We start from the raw sequence: 25,971 nt of genomic DNA on the forward strand, positions 1-25,971 counted from the left end.
ATCCCCACCACGTCCCTGGTAGTACCGCGCTCAACTTGTTTCTCCACGCAGCGGCCTTGTTCGTCGAGGTTCGTGTTTCGGAGTTATAGAGTTGAGAGAGGGTTATAACCACAATTAAGTAGCCTCCTCATCTGTAGTGGCCTTCTGGGCCTTGGGGAGGTGAAACAACAAAAAAATATATATATATATATATATATATATATATATATATATATATATATATATATATATATATATATATATATATATATATATATACACTATAGAGTGAGATTTTTTTTAAATGTTTACTCTAAAACCCTAATTTGTTCTATATAATAAATTAATTTTGGATTTTAAAATTTTTTGAATAAAAAATATATTTTTAGTGGTCATTATTTGTCTGTTTACAAGCAATGCATTGAATCTACATCTAATTCAGGTGATAAATATAATTTTTTGCTATCCTTTCTACAATAGTGGGGTGCCACCTGAGGGAAGGAGTCAATGTGCTTTTTTATATGAGAAATAATATAATCTTTTGTTTTGTTAGGTGGAGACTTTTCTTTATTGTTTTTTTCTCCAACTAAAACTCCAGTTTCATTTTTTTGTTTTAAAGCTAAATCAGTTACTTGGAAGCTTAACAAAAAATACAAGAAAAAAATTTTTAGTTAAACAATTTTTCTAATATTTCTTAAAACTGTCATGGAAATACAATATATTCATTCAAAATGGATTTCAGCATAAGTTATAATAACACTTGGCTACTATCTTGTAGAAAGCCTCCTCTCACCCCTACTTCATCTAACAAACTGATGTAAATTTAAACTGTTACTAGAATGATAAACGCTGGACCTTTTTGATTTTATACAACAGTTTTTACTTTTATCCCTTTTTGATTATAAAACTCAGCCCTAAAACTCAGTTTAATTGTTCTTAAGTTGACTGATAGTAGGTTTTCTAGTAAGGTGGTAAATCTTTGAGAAACTAATTTCATCAACAACTGTAAAATATCAGAGTATTAATAGTTTTATATTTCATATAGAAGTTGTTTCTGTTAATGCTTTTGTTATGCATTGTTGAGGCTAGATCAAGTGCTTTTTGTATTACCTTTGGATTAATTAGCAAAATAAAAGAAATTGTATGGTGTATTGCTTAGGGTACCATGCATATCTATAACTAGTCTAGATATAATTATATCTATGCATTATCTATAACCACAGTCAATAAAAGTTATGATGAACTGATCCAGTCAGCAGCTTGTAAATGTGTGTGAATAAACCAGTAGAGCTAATTATATTTCATAGCACGCTAATTTTTTTGTAATTATGATTTGTAATTTTTTATTCTTTAAAATTTGCATGTAATGGTTATTCTTAGGTGACTACATCTGCTGTATTCTTATGTCAAAAGTGAAAAAAGTGTTATGAGACAATGGGTGGGTTAACAAGACACTCCCATGCAAAACATTCTGTTGGAAAACCTGATACTGTTGAAGCAGAAGATTTTTTATCAGTTGAGATAATAAAAACAGTTAATGAAGCTATAGATACTTTGCTAAGTGAAAAATACTATCCAGACATAATATTAAATAAAATATCTCCATATAACAATGTAATAAACGATCTATTATACCAACAGTGCAACAAAATTTAAAAAAAGTTAGTGAAGACATGAAATGATGAAAACTTTTACATGGAAACATATTCTTCACTTGTAATAGAGTCTGATAAATATTTTAATGATCTTGAAAAACCTTGCAGTACACTTATATCAACATCGTTAACTGATAAAATTCTGTATTATTACAAAACATCTTTTTCAGAGAAATCAATTGAATTAAAACCCATATCTGCAAAGAAATTAGATGGTCTTCAATACTTGGCTGGCAACATTTTGTCAGAATTTTTAAAGAAAGCTAAAAACATTATCTGAAGAAAACTAAGCAATTACTTATATTTTAAAAAACTATATTCTTGAAAAATATTTATTATATGGACAAAGACTTATTGATGTGCAAAATCGAGGTGAACTAATCTCACTAACAAAAGAGTGTCAGCAAATATTTATTCAAACGGAAATAAAATTTCTGTTTGAATAAATATTTCTGTGCAAAGTTTTTATAATGCTATTGTTGAGAACTCCTGCCAGTTTAAAATTGAAAAAGAAATTAAAACAAATCGCTTAAAGAATATGGTGAAATTATACTTAAGAGTAGGATCATTTTTGATGGCTAGAGATGTTGTTCAAAGACAAAAAGCTATGTTGAAAAAACTAAATCAAAAGGTAGGCTATGATCAAACATTAAAAAAGGCTCTGCCAAGTCTACAATAAAGAAATAGAGATAGTGAGCAGAGATGGATATTGGATAGAGGTGAGCCAACACCTCTGGCACAGTGTCTGTTTACCTATAAGTTGTTTTATGTATATCTGTGTTCTGTGTAGACCTCTGGCGCGGTGTTGGCTCACTCGTAAGTCATTTCATACTTGCTATGTTATTGTTGTGTTATCATTGTTATGTTATTGCTGTGATTGTTTGTGTTTTGTTCAAACCTCTGGCGCAGTGTTGCTTCACTCATAAGTCGTTGTTTTTTTTGTTGTTTGTAAGTTATTTAATTTTTGTATGTTTGTGTTCTGTTTTGAGCTTAGACAGCGTGTTGGCTCATCCATAAGCTGTTATATGTGTATTTACTGTGTTATTGTTGAGTGCAATCATTGTTTTATTATTGTTGTGACATTCTGTGTTGATAGACATCTTGGCTGCCTTAACGTTGGTGTCTATTGTTAAAAATGATTATTAGGTAGTTTCATTACTAAAACACTACTTCTAAACATTCACTAAAAACAAAGAAATAAGTTTTAGAAGTAAAAATGTACTTTTTAATGTTATTGGCATTTTTTATTTTTAGTGTTGTTAATACCTCACAAAAACATTCTTACAAATCGGGTTTAATATTTATCATTCATTTAGTCAGGTGTTATTCAATTTTTCACATTATTTAAAACAACATAGTTATGTGCAATCAGTGTTTTCAATAATAATTTTATTCCATTTTTTTAGGGAGAGTTTTTGTTGTTATAACTGATTTTGGAGAGTGTCTACATAACAGAAGTTAAGAAATCTTATACTTTAAGCATTTTTTAAAAGCCATGACAGAATATCGTTAATTTTCATACCAGTTATTAAAAGCTATATAAATATTGTTACAATTTTATAATCCAAATTAGTAATTTCGATAATTTTAATTTTGTACTGTTTTATATGTATATTATTGTGTTTTATATGTATATTATATGTTTGTACTGTTTTGTATGTATATTATTGTGTTTTATATGTATATTATATGTTTTAAATGTATATTATACTGTTTTATATGTGTATTTTAAGTCAGGGCAGGATATCAGGTCAGGTCAGGTTATCCTGCTATTGGTAACATGTAACCCAGTACAATCTGCTTCATGCCCTGCTGCCTTGTAGAATGCGCCTTTTTAGGCAAAGGCTAGAGATGGTGTCTCAATAAAAATACTCATCTTGAAGCGATGTTAACTCAACTTGTTTCTCTGCGCAGTAGCCTTGTTCGTCGAGGTTCGTGTTTCGGAGTTATAGAGTTGAGAGAGGGTTATAACCACAATTAAGTAGACTCCTCATCTTTAGTGACCTTCTTGGCCTTGAGAAGGTGAATAACAAAAAAATGTTAAATACATCAGGATACTATCTTGTAGAAGGCGTCCAAGGCAAAGACTTAAGGGGTAAACAGATTCTATTTGTTGACCAGTCTCCCACCCCTTTTTCATCTATTAGGCTGGCGCAGATGTATTTTTAATACTTTGTTTCAAGTATAGGATGTTGAATGTTGGATCTTATTGACTCAATGCATGGGTTTTGCTTGTGTCTCTGTTTTTATAACTAAGCAACTCATTCTATTATCTCCTAATGAGGGTACAGCTCTAAAACTCAGTTTTATGGTCCTGAGGCCGGCTGGTAGTCAGGTTTCTCAAACTCTGTGGTAGCTCTCAGAGAGGCTGATTCCATCAACAGCTGAAAAATATCAAAGTATTAACAGTGCCATGTTGCCCATGGATGGTGTCCCTGTTTTTACTTTTAGTAAAAACAGGGACACCATCCATGTTGGTTAATGGTTATCATCATCACCAAGTTCTCTAAACCTATCATTCACTAATATTTGTGGTCTTCGAAGTAACTTTTCTTCTGTTGAGTCTTACCTCTTGCAAAGTTCACCAGACCTACTTGCTCTTTGTGAGACTAATTTAAGTTTAGCTGTCTCATCTTGCAATCTTAGTGTTGATAGTTATCTTCCTTTAATTTGTAAAGAATTCAATAGTCACATGCTTGGCCTGGGCATTTACATTCATAAGAACTCACCTATTCGTCATGAAACTAGGTTTGAATCCACAGACTATTCTTTTATGTGCTTTCGTTTAGCACCACTTAACTCTATTGCTTTTCTCTTTGTTCTATTTCGCTCTCCTTCATCTCAAGACTGCACTCTTTTTGATGTTATTTCTGATCATATTGACCAAGCCCTCTTTCTTTATCCATCAGCCAATATCGTTGTTGACTCTGCAGACATTAAAGCCCACAACTTTCGCCCTTCTCAATCCCTAACTCAAATGTCAACTTTCTAACTCACTTTGCAGACAAACCGATTCATTTACCTTCTCTACTCGACTTATGTCTTGTTTCTGATCCTAGTCAGTGCTCAGTTTCTCCACATTCACCCTTAGGTGCTTCTGATCACAGTTTGATCACTCTAAAACTAATATCTCATTCTTCTTCATCAACTGAATCCCCCATTATTGAAACTCTTACAACTACAGTAAAGCTGACTGGGATTCTTTCCGTGATTTTCTTCATGATGGCCCTTGGGTATTAAATCTTTCGTCTTCCTGTCGACAAATGTGCTTTATACAGAACTACGTGGATTCAGGCTGGCATGGAATTTTTTGTTCCCTCTTGACGATTCTAGGTCAAGCCTAACTCTCCTCCGTGGTTTTTCTCACACTGTGCTGCTGCGATTGCCAATTGAAACCGTTACTTCCAAATTTATCAGCAAAACAATTCTCCAGAAAACAGACGCCTGTTTGTTATTGCTAAAAACAATTGTAAAAAGGTTTTGTCTAACGCCAAAGTCCTCTGTTCTCAGGTCATAAAATCTCATATCTCATCTCAAAAATTAGGCTCTTGTGACTTCTGGAGAATCTTTAATAGTATTAATAATAAGGGCAAATCTTTAATTCCACCTCTCTTGTATGGTTCAGACTTTGTCACCTCACCTAAAGACAAAGCTGAATTGTTTGCTAAAAACTTTTCATCAATATCATCTCTTGATTCCACTAGTTGCGTTCTACCTGATATTGCCAACAAACAGGTTGATCCATTGCTTGACATTCGTATTACTCCAGCTTCTGCATCTAAAGCGATTTCCTGCTTAGACTCTTCTACAAGTCGTGGCCCGGACAACATACCTATTATTGTCTTGCAGAAGTGTTCTCCGGAGCTGTCGTCTATACTCTCAAAACTATTCAACAAGTGCTTATCAGAGTCTTGTTTTCCAGCCTGCTGGAAAGCGGCATCTGTTATCCCTATTTTCGAAAATTCTGGAGAGCGATCTGATTTGTCTAACTACCATCCCATTAGTCTTCTTCCAATCATAAGCAAGGTTTTTAAATCTTTAATTAACAAACCTTTAATTTCTCATCTTGAATCTAATCACTTACTTTCTGACCATCAATATGGATTTTGATCTTCTTGTTCTTCAACTGATTTGCTAACAGTAATAACTGATAGGTTTTATCGTGCATTAGATAAAAGTGGAGAGGTTAAGGCCATCGCTCTTGACATTTCAAAAGCTTTTGATAAAGTTTGGCATGCTGGTCTACTCCATAAGCCTTCTTCTTATAATGTATCCGGCAACATTTTTAAGATTATTGAATCCTTCTTTTCCAATCATAGTATAAAAGTTGTCCTCGATGGACAACACTCTTTTTCTTATTCTGTAACTTCAGGGGTTTCTCAAGGTTCTATCCTTGGCCCTATACTTTAACTTACATTAACGATCTTCCAGATATTCTCACATTAAGGTGGCATTGTTTGCTGATGATACTACCATTTATTCTTGTCATGATAAGAAACCAACACCCTCTGATTGCTTGGAGGGAGCATTGGAGCTTGAGAAGGATCTCACTTCTGCTACAGCATGGGGCTCACAGTGACTGGTGAACTTCAATTCAGATAAAATTCAATTTTTTTTCAGCCAATGGTTATTGCAATAATTTAGATTTTCCTATATTTATGAATGGCGATGTACTCGATGAGTCATTTACTCTTAATCTTCTAGGATTAACTCTTACTTCCAATCTTTCTTGGAAATATATCAAATCAGTTGCAAAATTAGCGTCTGCTAAGGTTGCATCTCTTTATCGAGCTTGTCATTTTCTTACTTTGGATTCTATTCTCTATCTCTATAAATCTCAAATCCGGCCTTGTATGGAATATTGTTACCATATCTGGGGCGGATTCTCTTATGATGCCATTTCTCTTTTAGACAAGGTGCAAAAACGCGTTGTAAACATAGTTGGACCTGCTCTTGCAGCCAACTTCCAACCATTATCACATCGACGTAATGTTGCTTCTCTTTCTCTTTTCTACAAATACTCTAATGGGCACTGCTCTAAAGAGCTAGCGTCTCTTGCGCCATCTACTATAATTCATTCTCGTGTTACTAGTCATTCAATTAAGTGTCATCCTTTTTCTGTGACTGTTCCTAAGTGCTCCAAAAACTCTTATTTGTCTAGTTTTTTTCCTTGAACATCAGCTCTTTGGAATTCGCTTTCTTTATCTTGCTTTCCTGATTCATATAATTTGCAATCCTTTAAGTTGTCTGTCAATTGTTATCTTGCTCTACAATCTTTATCTTTTCTCTTCCATTAACTTCCAACTTTAATTAATGGTTGCTTGGAGCCTTGTTGGAAGTGAAGATGTTTAAAAAAAAAAAAAAATTATATATCAATAAACCAGCAATGAAGTGGTGATTTTTAGTGATGTTAAATCAACACATTTGTCAGTTAAAAGCAAGTTTTCTTAATGAAAAAAGTGTCTAGAAATTTATATTTATAGAAATTTTATTAAATAATATAGTTTTCTTTTGCACTCATAATCTGTACAAAAATTAGGAAAAGTTTCAAAAATAAAAGATAAAAAGAGAAAATCACTAGCTAAAAGTAAATCAGGAGGAAAAAATGAGATACTTCAGTTTTTTTAATATTACTTACATAATCACTTCTTTTTAAAATTTGATTTTCATTAAGAAAATAATAATATAGAAAACCGTCCAAACCACACAAATCTGAAAACAATGACATTTTTTTTTTTTCTTTTTTTTGTTATTCACCTCCTCAAAGCCTAGAAGGCCACTACAGATGAGGAGGCTACTTAATAGTGGTTATAAAATGTGTGTACGTTTCATTTTTAGGGTGGTTATTAAAACAACATTAAATATTATTTTTGTAAAATTTTCTCAAGACTCATTTGACAGGTCACTAATGTTTTTGAAAAAATATATATCATACAAAAATTTTATGAACACAAAGTTTTTATTACTTTATTCCAATCAATAGTTAGAGACTTACTTTTGGAATAAAGTGGTGATGGTGTAACACAACCTATTATAAAAAATTCGTTCATTTTCAAAAACGATGTTTTATTAGATTATAACAAACATTCATTGTGACATTCATGGAGTTAGAGGGTGAGGCGCAGAATAAGATATAGAGTTATATCATCATTACTCAATACAAATATGGATAAAAGTATTATAAAATCCAATTAATACATAATTTTTAAATGTTATACAATAATATATCAAGTTATTTATATATTATATATAAAAATTATGCATAAATATATAGTATGGACAACATTTCAAAAATCTGTTTTATTTTGAAAAAAAATCTATATAAGAGTGGTATATTTGAATAAAATTTAAAGCCGCTATACAAAGAGAGATGGGGGGGGGGGGGCAACTAGACAATATTGTCACAAGACCAGAGGGTTAAGGGACCTTAAGGACCTTATTTTCAAATTTTAAATTGGTTGTTCCAAAAAATATTTTTGAAAGAAAAATTACTGTTCCTAAGAAAATGGTCTCAAAAATAAAATTTTGCCCCAGGCCCTAATCAACCTTGGACCAACTCTAATAAAAAATTTTTATGGATTTTTTTCTTTAAGAAAATTTTTTTTTATTTGACAAACTTGTTAACTTACTATTACAAAAAAATCACCACTTCATTTTTGATTTAATGATATATATTACAAATATAAAATACTATAACTGTACAATAGTACAGTATAATAATAAAGTTATCAAAATTATTATAACAATTTGGATAAGGGGTCATCCATAATTTACGCCACGCAGTTTTTAACATTTTTGACCCCCTCCCAGCTGGTAATGCAGTTGTAAAACTTCATTGACCCCCCCCCCCCCAATATAATGCAACAATTTTGTACACCCCCTCCCTCCTTTAAAATTTTTTTTGGGGAGGGAGGGGGTACAAAAATTTAGAAAATACAAAACGATTTTAAATATAATAATATCTATAATTTTCTGAGCTTCTTTGAGTTAATTAATTAGTACTTTTCAGTCTGCTTAATGTTTTTTTTCATCCCATTAGCTGCGTGTAAAATTGTATCAATTAACATCACTATTCTAAACATGATACCAATTTTAAAAACCTATTCTTCCAATATATAACACATGCAAAATATTATATATATATAATATATAATACATAGTAATACAATATAATATATTATACATGCAAAAATGTTATTTTATAAATATAATTTTCTTTTTATTGGCAACATTAATGTGGTCTAGTGGATTCGGCCTCAGGCTAGTACACCGAGAGTTCCATGTTTGTCTCTTGGTATAGAATTTTTTTTTTTTTTTTTAGTGCACAAAGGTTGTTTTTTTGTTGCTGCACACTTTTGTGCACTAACTAAATAAAGTCCTTACCATATAAAGTCAAAGCGCAGAACGTGCACTGCTCATAGACTGTTACAGCCATAACTGTCCATTAACAGGCTATAACTACTCTGATAACGGAGTGTACAAATCGACTTAGTAAGATTTAGGTGTAGTTGATTTTACAATCAACATGTAGTTACATCAACTGAGGGTTTTGGCTTGGTCAGATACTATTTTAATTAATTGAAAGTTTTCTTTAGATTTAAAAACTTGAAAAAAAAAAAAAAGTTTGCATCACAAAATCAAGACCCCCTACCTTGTAACAAATGGTCACAAAATTGCCTACCCCCCCCCCAAAGATTGTAACAATATTTATATAGCTTTTAGTAACTGGTATGAAAATTAACGATATTCTGTCATGGCTTTTAAAAAATGCTTAAAGTATAAGATTTCTTAACTTCTGTTATATAGACACTCTCCAAAATCAGTTATAACAACAGAAATTATCCCTAAAAAAATTGGAATAAAATTATTATTGAAAACACTGATTGCACATAAATGTGTTGTTTTAATTAATGTGAAAATTTGAATAACACCTGACTAAATGAATGATAAATATTAAACCCGATTTGTATGAATGTTTTTGTGAGGTATTAACAACACTAAAAATAAAAAATGCCAATAACATTAAAAAGTACATTTTTATTTCTAAAACTTATTTCTTGGTTTTTAGTGAATGTTTAGAAGTAGTGTTTTAGTAATGAAACTACCTAATAATCATTTTTAACAATAGACACCAACATTAAGGTAGCCAAGTTGTCTATCAACACAAAACATCACAACAATAACATAAAAATGATTACACACAACAATAACACAGCAAATATACACAAAACGACTTACGGGTGAGTCAACACATGCCAGAGGTACAAACAGAACAAAAATATACATACCTCTACCCTAATAGCAAGGAAAAACACAAAAGATTGTAAATTACTTCTTTGTAGATCATTTTTTAAAGGAGCATTATCAACAAATTTCCAGAAAACTATGCATTTTTGCTTAAAACTTCCTTAAAGTTGGATTATCATTTCGCCTTCCAAGACTACGCAGTCTTCCGAAAAACTCTTCTAACACATCTTGATTGAAGCACTCTGACAATACAAATGGCATTTGTATTGTCTTCACTTTACAGAAAATGTGTCGATTCTACAAAAGAGCGTAACATTATAAGTAAGCCCTTGTATGTTTGCCAGGAAATAAACATACGATCATGAGCATTTCGTGTAAAGTTTCCTTTTCGATTCTTGATACATTCTTTTCAACTTAAAAAATAGTTTAAAAAATCATTCAATAACCAATCAAATCGAGAGTCATTAAGATCACGATAAGGTTCTAAGTCTGATTTCTTTTTAAATAAACTTTCATTTTGGTTTCTTACATTATAACAGTCAAAGAATCTATACATAATTGGACAAAGTTCAGCATTAACATGTGTTTCAGGAGAATAGTAATGGTAAAAAACACTTGCACTTGAAACTTGTGTGGCATATCGTACATTCATCACAGAATATGCAGTTAAATGTACATGTTCATAACTAAGTTTTGGTAAAAACTTAAGACTGTTACTTAGTTCATCTTGTACTATTTTAACTATACAGGAAAAATTAGTATTCTGATCACGGTTCCAAAAATTACGGGTATATTTACCCTCAACAGAGTGATACATGCAGTTTCTAAATGTTTTCATGTGATGTGGAGCACCTGCAAAAAAATATATAAAACGATCAGGTACATATAAATTAATTGTGTAATCTAAATTGTCTAATCCACTATTTTATAAAATGATCGATTTGGTGAGGCACCATCTGACACTGCAACAATTTCAAGTTACAACAAAGTTCTAATATGGAGACAGCTTTCCAAAATGTTGGCATTATTTGCATTGCTGTTACACCATTAGTAGCAAAATAGGCTAGACAAAATTTGAGATCGCATGCAATTCCACATATACAATATGTTATACGGTAACTGGCTAAATCATTTACATTAATAAAGGTGGAAAAGTTTATTTCAGGGTCTCCTAGATTGACATATCCAACGAGTTCACCTGATGACTTGTTAAATAATAAATTGTCTTGTATGCATATTTCATCAAAAGAAAAAACAACATTTCACTGAATATCAGAGAGGTCTTTTATATTTTATATTTTCTCATAGTTCAGCAATCACTGCTGGGTTGAATCCTACAGATGATCAAATAACATTCTTATAATTACATAATGCTTGCCTACTTGGAAGTGTTAAAATGTTAGCATCTCTAAGCTCATTATATGCTGAGGCTGATTTATATAGATAGATGCAAGAGAAAGACAAAATTGAATTATCATTGGATGATATCTAGGAACTTTGCTAGTTAAACGATTGCACATAAATATATTGTTTTAATTAATGTGGAAAATTAAAAAACACGATACTGTTCTTCCCAGAAAGGTTTCATAAATGGTGTCATATTTTTTCTTACTAACTATAATATCAAGGTCAGAACTTAAACAAGTGCTGAATTGAATACCTTTAGCCTGTATTTCCTTCTGCATTCTTACAATATTCTGCAAAAGTTTTTTATTTTTAGAATGCTCTTAGATAGTGCTATCTTTACGTGATTTGGATGTGTGACAGATAATGGAACATTCAAATGAGCTGGTTGATCAATTTTTTTTGAAGTACTAACTTACTTTTAATAAAATTAATTTCAAAATTTAAACATTTTACACACTTTTCACAGTCAGAACCAATAACAAAACAATCTTTGTGACATTTATATTGACTAGCTTTAAATGGTACTTTTTTTTTACTATTAAGGTCAAATTTATGAGGAACAGAATGATTTATTAGATTTCCAACTTTATTGCAATTTACCAAGTCATATGTTATGCCAGTACACATCTGTAAAGATTGAAATTTATTTAACAATTTTGATATTGTAACATGACAAACTGATCATAAAAACTCTTTATACAAGTGATGGTCATCAGGCAATGTCCATCCATAAACAATAACAAAAAACTCTAGACTACATCCAATAAAAACTTCTAAATGTGGTACTAACGTAAAAGTTTGAAAAAATTTAAATGAAACAAAGTTTTCATCATGATGTAAACCAATTGAGTTAAGCTTTTTTACTATGTTAGTAAGTTCACTAAAGTTTTTGGATTTGTCTATGTTTTTCTTCTGTAGTCAAAATATCTTTAACAATAGATATATCTCTTCTTTTAGGTACTTTAATGGTTTCATGAGATTTTTTAGGAATGTTGAGCAATGGTATTGCACCAAGCTTTAATTTTTCTTGACCAGTTTCTATAATATAAAAACAATAACATAATTAGACATTATTAAAACAACACTTATACTACTGCTACAAAAAAAATGATTTTGCTTTGGTTTTTTAAAAATTTAACAAAGATCTGAAATAAATTTTTAAAGGCATAAGTTCAATGAGAAGTTAAAAGATTTTAAATAAGATAAGAATATTTTAAATAATAATATTTTAACATTAAAAAAAAAGAAAATAACTCAGAAAAACTTACTTATTGTAAACTCAATTTCTGTTGGCTCAAAATGAAGCTCTTTGAGATGCTAGTCAAAATTTCTACATTTTGAAAAAAATGTTTAATATATTTTTTCTCCATTGTTGATGAAAATTGTCTGGCCGATTAGGAAGTTGAAATATTCCAATACCTTGGTGTTTAGAGTTTCTTGTAGCTCCACATTCAGGAAAAGCACAACTTGCTCCAGGCATTTTTAATTCAAAAAAGTTATAAAATATTTGTAACTTAATTATTTAAACAGCTTGGACAAAATTGATATTAAAAAATTAAAATTAGTTAAATGGCAAGCTTTTAGAATTAAGAGAAGTAAATGAAAATGAAGACTTTCTTCAATCGGTAAATTTTTTTGCACTTACTTTAATTGTGTGATTACAACATTTTAAAAAAATAAGACCATTTTGTCGAAATATTTTATTTCCCAACCAGTTATAACTTCTATTGACTATGCTATAACTGAGTCAAATTCTCTAATAATTCAAAATATAAAAATAATACCAAAAAATATTAAATACAAAAGGCCACCTCTATTGTAACCATATTGTTTCAATATATCTTTTACAAATATTTATGTTCTTAGAAGTAACTCTTCATCCATTGAATCTAAAACTTGCAAAGTTCTCTAGTCCTAATTGTTTTTTGTAAAACATATTTAAATTTGTTTCATCTTTAGATCTCAGTGTTGATGGCTATTAAAATCTGTTAACTCTTTGATTATCAAAGGCTTTAATATACTTACATACCAATTCAACCACTTGTAGTAAATCAGATTTGAATTCATTAATTATTTTTATACGTGCTAACCTTTACCATCTCTTAAATCTTATCACCTTACTCATTGTTCTTTATGGTTTTCCATCTTCCCAAAACTACACTCTTTTTGATATGTTATTAAGCCTTTATTGCAAAGCCTCTTATACCAAACCTCTTTGAATATCAGCTAATATAGTACAACTGACTGGCACTAATCCTTTGTCATTCTAAACCTTTAAGATAGCTAACTTTTTTTGTGATTTCTCCTTGCTCAAAAGTTCAGATCAAATTTTGTTCTGGTTCAAATTTTTGCAGATCATGCTATGATTTCATTAAAACCTTCATTTTGTACTTTTTCTACATTAGATTCATTGTTTTATGCTTTTATTACCTTAAGGTTGACTAAGGTTTTTTTTGTAATTTACTGAAGTAGTACTTGGGTGATAGTCTTTGTGGTGTAGTACTTGGGTGATAGTACTTGAGCAGATGTCTTTCATCTCACTATTAAAAACTGTGAATTCTAAAAAGTCTTTTGGATTCAGGCAGGCCCAGAAACTTTTATTTCTTCTCATAGATTTCAAGTGGAGCCTCACTCCACTTGAAATCTATGAGACTCCCATCATGGTTTTCTCCTTTTTATGAAGCTGCTATTTCCAATTTGTTTTTTTCATAAAAACACTTAACAACAAACATCTTTTTTTTTCTGCTAACGATTATTGATAAATGCTAATGATTATGAATGCTAGTGATTGTTGATGAATGCTAATATTTATTGATGAATGGTAATGTTTATTGATGAATACTAATGTTTATTGATGAATGCTAATGTTTATTGCAATTTTGTTGAAATTCCTTTATCAATGAATGGCAACACTCTGAGTCCTTTACTCTACTCAATCTTCTTGAATTATAATTCAATACTGATGGAAACCATATATACAATCTATTGAAAAGTTACAATCTTATAAGGTTGCCTCTCTTTAATGTTCTTGCTGTTTTCTTACTCCTGATTCCATTCCCTATCTCTATAATTTTCTTATTCATCCTAGTATGGAATACTGTCGTCATATTTCGACTGACTCTTCTAATGATGCCTTTTACTTTAGACAAAGTTTAAAAACAGTTTGTAAATGTGACCTGTTCTAGCTGCCAAACTTGATTCCATCATAAGGTTTTCTTTTTAACAATTACTACTGCAGCTCAAGTGAAAAAAAAAAGTTTAGGTAAGATAAATGAAAATTAATGTTTTCTCTGAATTAAAACTAAATGTTTTCAAAACTAATTCTAAATGCAATAATTGCAATTGAATTGCTGAAGCATTAAAATTTGTCTTAAATAGGGTACATAATAAACAACAATAAGATCAATAAATCAATAAAATCTTTATTATTTATTAAGTATCTTCAATAAAAGAAAAACCTCAATTTGATTGTCCAAAACCTGTTCATTTTCTTTGTAAGCAATCCCAAAACTAATGTCCTAAAACATGATTAGTAAATGAGAATAAAAAAGAAAAGAAAAAAATTAAGATGATAAATGCAATAAAAAAATTAGGATGAACAAATATTTAAAAAAATATTAACTTTTGGAGATGACTCAAACTCCCAAACCAACTCAAATTTTATGCTTCCAACAACTAAAGGAAATAGACATTGAGTTCCAGCTGTAATTAAAAAATCTATTTTGTCACCTGGACCATCGTTATCTTGTTGAACTATAGGTACAATAGCATTTTGTTTGATGTCATTCTCAAAAAGTCTTATAGATTCCATATTTTGGCTAATTATTTTTGAACTATTGACATCATTCTGATCTAGTTCTTCAAAGCCACCTGGAGACAACTCATCTAAATCCTAAAATTTAAAGAAGTAAAAATTGCTTTTATGTAAAACTATTATTATATATTATAACTCTCTCTCTCTCTCTCTCTCTCTCTCTCTCTCTCTCTCTCTCTCTCTCTCTCTCTCTCTCTCTCTCTCTCTCTCTATCTCTCTCTCTGTATATATATATAATTTTTTATATATATATATATATATATATATATATATATATATATATATATATATATATATATTAGGTTGAGTTCTATATAATAAAATAACACTAGCAACATTAAAATTTAAAATGAAGCTTTGGCTGTTTAAAGTAAGAATTTTAATGCCTCAATTTTTAAGAAATATTTAAATTTTTAAGGTTGTATTTTTTAAATTTTCAAGGTGAAAAGAAGTGTAATTTTTAATCTTTTCTATCTACCCAGCAAACCTCAAAAATGAAAACATCACATCATATTAGACACTGGAGGCTGGATTAAATAATATTAAAAAAAACAGTGGATAAAAAACTGCATTAAGTTCCGAAGTAGAGTTGTTATTTGTAGGTTGGTTGCACATTGGTAGTGAATGGGGGTATCTTATTGATTCTTTTACACTAAGACTCCTACTAAGGAACATTTTAGATAGGAGTGGCAACAATATTAAGAAAGTTAATAAAAATCTACTTGATTGTGATTTTGTATATGACTTTTTTAAACAACAAAGATAATTAGGCTGTCAGAATGTAACAAAACATCAAGTGTTTAAGAGCTGGAGTAACGCCTGAAACAATCAATGCCTACTTTGAGGGACCGTCAAAAGAATTAAAGAATCTATTTTTTTAATTATTTTAAACTACCATGAGATTAAATTGACTTACACCAAGAAAAATGTAAAATTATTACAAGGAGAGGGATAAAATTTCATGAAAGATTAAGTCAAAGACATTCACATCTGTTATGTTTTCAGAAGCTGCAGATGGCACCATATAACTACCTTATGTGGTGTATAAAGCCTTACATTTGTATCAAAGCAGAAGGAAGACTTAAAACAACATAGTAGGATGAAGTCCTACTATATTGTACTGTTTTAAGTTACACCTACATAAAGAAGTGGATCTACAAACTTCAACTGCCAATGCTGTTAGCAATGATAAAACTTTCAAACCAGTTTAGTCTTCATCGAAAAAATCCAGTATAATTAAAAAAAGAATTGATTTAATGTCAAATGATGGTGAATACCAGTATATTTTGCAGGATAGCAATGAAGAACTATTTTTGAATGCAGTAGTGGTGTAGGGGTAAAGCACTCACCTCATAAGCATGAAGTTCTGAGTTCAATCCTCACCACATCCCTGGTAGTACTGCGCTCAACTTTTATTGTAGAGTTGAGAGAGGCTTGTAATCCCAACTAAAGTAGTCTCTTCAAATGTCATTGTCTTCATGGCCTTGAAGAGGTGAATTGAAATTAAAAAAAAAATCCTATAAACACAGATATCCAGTCAACCCGGGTGACTAAATGATGGTCAAAGTTTATGATGAAGCAAAAATTCCTTTCGACATTACATTTTTAAAGTGAACTACCTCAAAAATGATGGTTTTGTAGAAACATTTATGAAACGAGTGTCACAAACAAATAATTTCAAAATGAATGACAAAGAACCTTTTATCTCTGAATAAGATGAGATTTATATATTGTCCTCATTTTAAATACATGCTTCAGTTTAAAGATTTAGCAACTGATGTTACAATTTATTAAAATTTTTCTTAAGTACCAGTTATAGGTTATTATATACTATGTAGTGTATATGAGTTTTTTTGTTTATTTATTAAATTTGTGTAATTAACAGAACATGGTATTTTTTCTTGTTTTTTAGATTATTTGCATTCTTTCGTTTTTTGAAGAAAGAGAGAAGACTATATATATATATATCTATATCTATATATATATATATATATATCTATATATATATCTATATATATATATATATATATATATATATCTATATATCTATATATCTATATATATATATATATATATATATATATATATATATATATATATATATATATATATATATATATATATATACATATATATATGTGTATATATATATATATATATATATGTATATATATATATATATATATATATATGTATATATATATTTAAACAACTTTAAAAAGTATTCTACACAATACAGTGCTCAATGTTCTTAAAAGAACAGAGCAATTATATATTATAATACTTATATATATAATTATATATTATAATACTTAAATATATATACAAGAAAAATTTGAAATAATTACACATGCAAATCAAGAATGCTTATTAAACAAAAGATCGGAATTAATTTCTAAATGCAGGCACGAAAATAAGTTTCTCCTAAAAAACTATAAAAATAAATGAGTTCAAATAATATTTACATTAACTACCTTTTTAAAAAAACATTTAAAAAAATAGCTTAAGTAATCATTTCTAAAGAATTCTTTTTATAATAATGTCAGCAAATTCCACAAATGTGTGAAAATTTACAGTAGTTTAAGACATTTGCAACTTCCTGTAATTTAATTTTTGGTATAAATTAAAGTTTTATTAATTTGATCATCCATTTCTGATGAATCTTTGTTGATGAAACACAGTGTTAAATGGAAACAAATTTTTGTTAAGTGATTTTCTACTAATATATAATATAAATGTATATATATATATACATATATATATATATATATATATATATATATATATATATATATATATATATATATATATATATATATATATATATATATATATATATATATATATATGTATATATATATCTCTATATATATATAAATATATATATGTATACATGTATATATGTATATATATATCTATATATATATATATGCATATCTATATCTATATATATCTATATATCTCTATATCTCTATATCTCTATATCTATATATATATATATATATATATATATATATATATATATATATATATATATATATATATATATATATATATATATATATATATATAGATATAGAGATATAGAGATATAGAGATATAGAGATATAGAGATATATAGATATAGATATATATAGATATAGATATGCATATATATATATATAGATATAGATATATATATATCAGGGACGAACCCAGACCTGTTTTAATACCGCTGGAGCGGTATGGGCGCCCAAAAAAAAGCGCTCTAAAATTATTTTTCTTTTTTAATTTTTCTTTTGCTTTTTTATCAAAAGTAGATAAAAACTTTCAGTTTTACATGTAGTAGTATATAAATAATTTTCAGTTAATTTTAGATACCTCTTTTTTTTTTGTGGCAATAAAATGAACAAGAAATAGCTTTTTTACATAATTACGCGACGTAAATGTTCTTGGGTTACTAAATGAACATTAATTTTATAAAAATGAAAGTTGTTACAGAACAAAATTTTAAAAACTTATTGCAAAATTTTATAACAATGGAATGTATAAAAAATGTGCTTTTTCAAAAAAACAATTTTAAAATATCCATTCAAAGTTAACTAATGTTTTTTGGCAATTAAGAGTGCTTTTGATAATAAATGAACAAAAGTAAAGAATTTCTGTCTTAACTATCGCGCAAATTTAATTTTTGAATGAATGAACTTTTGATCTTTAGCTTGCTATTTTAGTTTACGTGAGGAAAACAAAAAAACGAATCTTAAACTTTTTCAGAAAGTTTTGTTTCTTTTCTTTTTGACTTTTAAAATTATAAAAATAATGATTACAATAACTTAATAAAAGTTTTATTGAGATTTGTTTAAAATAACCCATAGTAAATGTAACTTATTTATTAAACATAACTTTTTAAATTATACTTAATGAATAAAAAAATATTATATAATTTTAAAATTTAATGTCTTTTAAAATATAATATGTTTTTTAATCAAAAAAATATAAAATTTTGTAAATTATGCTTAACGTAATTATCTCTTCTTTAATTATCTTTAATTTAAAAGGCGCCTTAAAATCACTTTAAAAATTAACCTTTAATAAAACTTAAACAGATTTGCTAATATTCAACTCAAAATTTTAAAATTAAAATAATAGTAAATACGTTTATCAAATGCTTGTTTTTTGTTCGAATAATTATTCGTATATAAGACGTAAAACTATTTTGTTAATTTTACAAATATTCTACGATTTAATATATGTAAATATACTATGTAATGTGAATATTAATTAAAAGTTGTTTAAAGTATTTAATAATTTATTTACTAATTATTTAAAATATTAATAACTACTAAAATAAAATTTACTAAATATAGTTAATGTTTAAAATTTATTTGCAACAAAAACGTTTATTAAAGTCTTAAGTAAAATAGTTTTCTTATCGTAACTAAAGTAACATCTCCCACAGGTAAATTCATGTATTCAAAATAATACCTTTAAACTAACTCCTTATCTTAGGATAAAACTAAACAAGATAAACACAAATGATTAAAATGATAATTGAAAAATAGCTGTTTTCCCGTTTAAATGAGTTGGTGTCCGAAAGTTCTAACAAGCCGGTAGAGTCGCTGAAAGATTGATCAAGGGTTGTACAAGGGTCTTCGGTGGTACAAGGGAACTGTGTTTGCTTGGTAAACGGGCAGATTTTACCCGAGCATAATTGTTTCATAAATTCCACACACAAATGTGTTTTATATATTGTCAAACTAAAACAGTTTATCTGCATTTACTGTATAGCTCGTCAGCCCAAACAGAGATAAAATCTGCTTGTACCTGGGCAGTGCCTCCAAAATGTTACGCTATAATTTGTATTTAAATACGCATACAAACCATAAGCCTGAACTTGATATTGTTTCCTGAATATAATATTATTAAAACATATACATATAATAAAATAGTAAAATAAGATTGTTCATCAAGCACCGCTTGTATATTAGTATAGGAGATAGATGCAGTTTTTTAAATTTTGTTGCAACTAGCCCTGGTCTCCCCTACTTGACCATTAAGGTGCCTATGTGACCAGCAGAACATTCAATTTGGTATAAATAACCTATTTACATAACCGAATTAAGTGCCTACATGACCAGCCGCATGTTAATTTTGCTATAAAAGCACATTATAATAGCGCTGATTTTTTATTCAAGGCATAGACACACAATGATTCACCATGTTAAAGAACATGGATAATTCAGTCAAAACTAGAAGCGAAAATGTAACTTGCAAGTTTGCGGGGGTAGTGTACCAAGAAGAACCAACTTTCATTAGTAAATCCAAGTTGTAAAGTAGTGCACATTTAATTGGACTGATGATACACCTGTGATCAGTAAGACCTGGTTTTCTCATATAATGACGCAAGCAAAATACTTGAGCAGGAACTATCCAACAACTGGATATGGAAGATTGTCTATCTACTGTGTCAACAATACATAGCCAAGAAGATAAGAGACAAATACCAAACTTTCATGACTATAGTTAAACAACATAAAAATTCAAGTTACAAGAAAATAAGTCAATTGATACAGAAAGTTCAAGGTTTCAACATGCATATGACAAGCAGAGCCTTTGACATCAGAATATATTATGAGAATTGCTTTGGTTCTTACTTAGCAACTTGCGTGGAAAAAACAGGTGAAGAGAAACAAGGAAAGACATCAGTCAAATGAGAAAAAGCAGAAGACTATGGAAGAGACCAGTAAGCAGGAAAAAGCATGAAGTAACCTGCAGCATATAGATACCCTTAACACAGATGATCCTCAAGGAACCAACTCGGAAGACCAAGATCAAGACTTTGTTGCTGCACTTCCAATCATGCCAGAAACATCACCTTTAAGTTCAAGAAATGACCCTACCAGTCCAGGAAACATGACCCCAAAGATTCCGGTAAGAACCAACTGTAAATGTTTGATGAACATATAATAAGGTGTGCAATATAGAGCTTTTGCAACCACAAAATCAGCTGTGGTGACGTATTTGGTATTATTTTAAAAAACTACTAACATTATCTTTGGTCAGAAATGGATAACCAAATTAAATTGGCTAGATAAAGAATTAAGTGATTCTGAGTCAGACTTGCATAAACCGGAAAAAAGCACAGTCGCCAACAACCTGAAAGGCGTCACTCTATTAGAGATCTCACCAACATTTTTCCTCAGTGAGGACTATAGAGCTTCTTGAAAATTGCAAAGAACACAACAGTCCCATAACTCCAAAAACTGTCAGTATTTTGGATTTGCTCAATGAGAAACAGCTGATCAATGAAATTTTGTACCTATGTCTGACGAAAGTGCCTGAAATCAAGAAAATAAAAGATGAATAAAACTTGATTCTGGAAATTCTCAAAATGGTGAATTTTACAATTGCCGAACTAAGATGTTCCATTCGTAATGCAATAAAACCAGAAAATGAACTCTTGAACAACATTGATACAGTACTCAGAGTTTAGTCTTGTGAAGAGTGATGACATGTGAATGTTTGTTCATAAGATTGCTAATATTGATTATTAAAGTGTTCTGAGTTTATGATTTTTAAACAGCTTTCAGAATTCTTAGTTCATTCAGTTGATTTGTGAGTCGGCTTATTAACCGCTTATTTAATATTGTATTGGCACCTCATTGTTTTTAACTGTAAAAAGTCCAGATTATTACGATATTGGGTTTGTAATATTTTGTATGCATAAAACAAATGCAGAATTAAACTCAGTAACCTCAAAATCCAATAAAAAAAAAATTAAAGGTCATGGTTGTAGCTTCAGTACTTGAAGTTTGAGGCAGTGGCTTTTTTGGCCACCATCTTGAAAAAATTGCACTTTTCTAAACCATTTCAATCTTAATTTCTTTCAATTCTGGAAAGAAATTGCTAGCTACAATTTCTTTCTAGAATTGAATTCTGTGTCAAATTTCACATCAGAAAACACTTGTTAACTAGAACTTTTTGAAAAATGTTATTATATATTACTTGCCATACCCTAATATTTTATTTTGTTTTAAAAATAATTATATTTAGTTTTAGTAATAAAAAAACAAACATTTTATTAGTACTTAAAGTTTCGTACCACACACGGCAATCATCAGTTAATTACATACTATATATATTAAATACAAAATAATTAAAAATTACGGCAGAATGAATTCTGACATAATAAAAGACATAATCATTCTTCGGTATCAAAAGAGAATAATAAAAATTTGTTGGAATGTCGACACTTAGATAATATTTTTACTCTTTTATTAAGCAGGTTGTTTTATCGTGATACAAAATTTTTAATTTTTCATGAAGGCAGAGGTTACAAATTTTGGATGTTAATTTGATAGTTTTTACAGCATTTTATAATTTGCCACTTTATTGCGTATTTTATATCCTTTTCTTTTAAATTCCAAATCTCCTTAGAATGCTTGGTATCATTTTTGTATTTCACCGCATTAAAAGATTTGCGCATCTAAGCTTTAATGGTGCCTCACTGACACTATATCTTTAAGATCAGTATTTTCAGCAATCACAGTAGCTTGATAAACAATATTACCTAATAAACATTGATTATTTAATGGGCAGATGGTCTTTCTAATACAGTTGCAAGTTCTTGCATTCCAATTTGTATCGATGTGCAAAAACTTGCAGTTATGTGGACTAATTATGGACTTTACATTTTGCGTACAGCTATAATGGAAGGGTGTGTCATATGACTTTTCACTTTTGATTTTTGTTTTTAGTCAAGGTTGGTATTTCAGTTTAAAATTATAGCCAGACTTTTTTTAATGTTTTTTCATAAGGTGGGATAGCATTCAACAGTGTGAGGGAGTCTGTTGATAATACTAGGTGGGTGGGTTGAAACACAGTGAACATAATTCAGCTCATTGTTGCATTTACGATATGGTTGAAAAGAACTGTTAAGAACCCTCGAGGCAGAAGCTGGAGATACTATAGAAAATGTAAAAGCTAAAATCCAAGATAAAGAAGGTTAGTGTTTTTTTATTTATTTATCATTGTCAACAAGTTTACTCCATTTAAGGCTACAAGCAACCACTAACTTGGTTGGTAGTTAATAAATGATCAGATATCATGTCAGTTAACTATTTTCATATTGATAGTGAATTCCTACTAATTCACATACCTATGTATGTGAATTCCTACTAATATGTAATACACAATGTATAAGTATAATATAAGTTTATAATCTCTTATTAAGATTTACGCATTTTGTCTGTTTTTAAATTAGAATTCACAGTCAACAAGAAATAAATATTACCAACAAGAAACAAAGTTAATTATAACATGTTTAACTATTCATGTTTAACAAATCATGTTTAACTATTAATGTTTAACTAATCATGTTTTTTCCAGAAAACTTCTGGATATTTTCTAGAAATTTTGGAAATTTTAAAAACAAGATAAGTTATTTTTTAATTAACGGGTAAAATTTTATGTCTTATTTAGGCAGTTTTATGGTAAAATATTGTGAAGCAGATCATACAAATATTAGAAAGCCACCTTTGAAAAACACTTTTCTTGGTATTTTGTTGAGTTTTTTTATCATAACTATAAGTAGCAACTATGACAATTTTTTTTCAAAATTTTCTAAAACTGTTTTATCCTGTTATTTTTTAAAACTGTTTTATCCTGTTATTTTTTAAAACTGTTTTATCCTGCTATTTTTTAAAACTGTTTTATCCTGTTATTTTCTAAGTATATTGATGTTCATTGCCATATTTATTAAATTGGCCTACAAATATCTATCATATTGGCCTACAAATTACTGAAAACTTATAAAATTATATACAAAAAGATTTGATATAAATATTTGCAGTATTTTACAATTTAAAAAGACGTTTAAAAGATTAAAAGACGTTTTTGATTCATGAAAGGCAAAAAGTAAGGAAATTTTTTTTGCTAAATTTGAACAATTTAAAAATAATGTTAGCAATAAAAATAAATAACTAATGATTTTGAGGTCATAAATTCTACCGCTATGTTCAAATAAGAGCATTTAAGCCGTTGCGCAGTGGTAAGCGTGCTTGCCTCAGAAGCTAGAGATCTGTTGTTCAACGCCACCCCTGGGCAAGTTTTACAACATCAGTAAGAAAGGAGGTGTAAACTTCCATTCAAATCCTCTTCCGGATTTTCAGTGATAAGACCGTAAAGACATCTTGGAGCACCTAAAACAAAAAATTAAAAAAAAAAGTCTCACTCGCCACAAGGGCACTTAAGTCTTTATAAATCAATATAATAAAAAATGAGGGGGAACATCATTAAAAAGTACAGTTTCTTAAAAATAATAAAAAAAAAGGTCCTTAAAAACTCAAATTCACCCAACTGAATTGTGTCAAATACCCGACTAGCCTACTAAATTTATTAAAAAACTGACTATAAATTAAAAATCCCCTTCTTTGAAGGGGTAAACTTCCCTTTTCCCCACACACTCTCCCCCTAAAATCATCTTTGTATGCAATCTTTACACATAAAAAATCTTTGTTTCTTTAAAACACTCTACAAAATAATACACAATAAAACTTATTAATCTAAAAAAGACTTAATTCTTTGTACTTTTTATGAATACTTTACATTGTTGTTGAGAGAAGTAAAAGCTAGAAATATGTTATACACAAGCTCAAAAGCTAAATCTTTTGTTGTTTAACAAAAGTAATATAAGTAAAAGTAATAACTTGAGCATTTTATAGCTTTTTTAAAAAAATGCCCAATTCTTAAATACATGAGATCTGAAGACATTGGGTAAAATACGGTTCAAAGAGGCATGAAAAGAAACTTAGATTGCAAAAATTAAATTTTTGTAAAAATGAAAATAATTGTATCAATGACTTCACCAAGCTATCAAGTTTGAGAGAACTAAGGGAGAAAGAGAGAAAAAAGATTTTTTAAAGAGGTGTTCAAAACAAAATAATATACTTTAAGTAAGCATGTATAAAAAGTTGTAATACATTAGCATGCAATGAAAACTACAGAATGCAGTCAGCGCATTACTAATTAAAATAAAAGTTATGTACAACATAAGTTATGACAACAGCTGTGATCTACAAAATAAATGAGTTGTGTAGTAAAGCTGTGATCAAAAAAATAAATCATTTGTGAAGGAAAGCCTTTTTCAATTAAATATAATGATAACTTCAGCATCGAGATCATTGTCACCATCAAATATTATTTTATTATCTTATTAAAATTACACTGCAAAATAATCTCTAGTAAAATTTACTTTCACTTTCTCTTTGCAACATCAAAAACAACAAACTTTTTTATGTTTTGTTTTTATTCTTAATTTTTGACATTTATCTTACCTATTACATTTATCTTACATCTTACACTGTTTACATTAAAAATCAGTTTCATATTGAATCTAAGTTTATTTTATTCTTCTTTTTTCAACAATTTTGTATTTCTACTTATGTCATTATAATGGATGAACAGCTCTGTAAGTATTTTTAATAAGAAATATAAACTGTATATAGACAAAGTTAACCTAACCCTTACTCTGTATACATATAATCTGTAAACATATTAATTAATATGCATTCATTAATGATGCAATATACTAATTTCTTACTTTTTAGATTACATATTTAAATATACAATAAGTAAAAATGATCATGATTGATCTCAATAAAGAAAGATTATTAAGATGTTATCATTAAGAATGATTAATAGAGATATTGCAAGCTAGATTAGATGCGGAAAAAGCCATTACTGATTTTCTGAAAAAGTAAAAGGATACAGGAGAAACAGTCTGCCGATCTGGATCAGGAAGGAAGAGAAAAATTACGGAAAGAGACAATAGATGCATAGTTCAAGCTGTTCATGAAAATCTTTTTTCTACAAATTATATAAAAATAGGAA

The 25,971-nt window shown here is 28.9% G+C and overlaps 1 protein-coding gene across 2 annotated transcripts in view; it reads right to left on the reverse strand.

Moving 5' to 3' along the window:
• Nucleotides 1-25,971, reverse strand: part of LOC101238654 (FYVE and coiled-coil domain-containing protein 1) — a 122,017-nt gene that overhangs the window by 28,832 nt on the left and 67,214 nt on the right. For both annotated transcript variants that reach the window (XM_065810622.1, XM_065810623.1), the window contains exons 17-18: nucleotides 14,911-15,180; nucleotides 14,747-14,806 (exon numbers count right to left, since the gene is read on the reverse strand). In XM_065810622.1, coding sequence (XP_065666694.1) covers nucleotides 14,747-14,806; nucleotides 14,911-15,180 — 330 coding nt within the window. The remainder of the gene's footprint in view (nucleotides 1-14,746; nucleotides 14,807-14,910; nucleotides 15,181-25,971) is intronic.

Source organism: Hydra vulgaris, chromosome 11, assembly GCF_038396675.1.
Source record: "Hydra vulgaris chromosome 11, alternate assembly HydraT2T_AEP".
NCBI classification, from domain to species: domain Eukaryota; kingdom Metazoa; phylum Cnidaria; class Hydrozoa; order Anthoathecata; family Hydridae; genus Hydra; species Hydra vulgaris.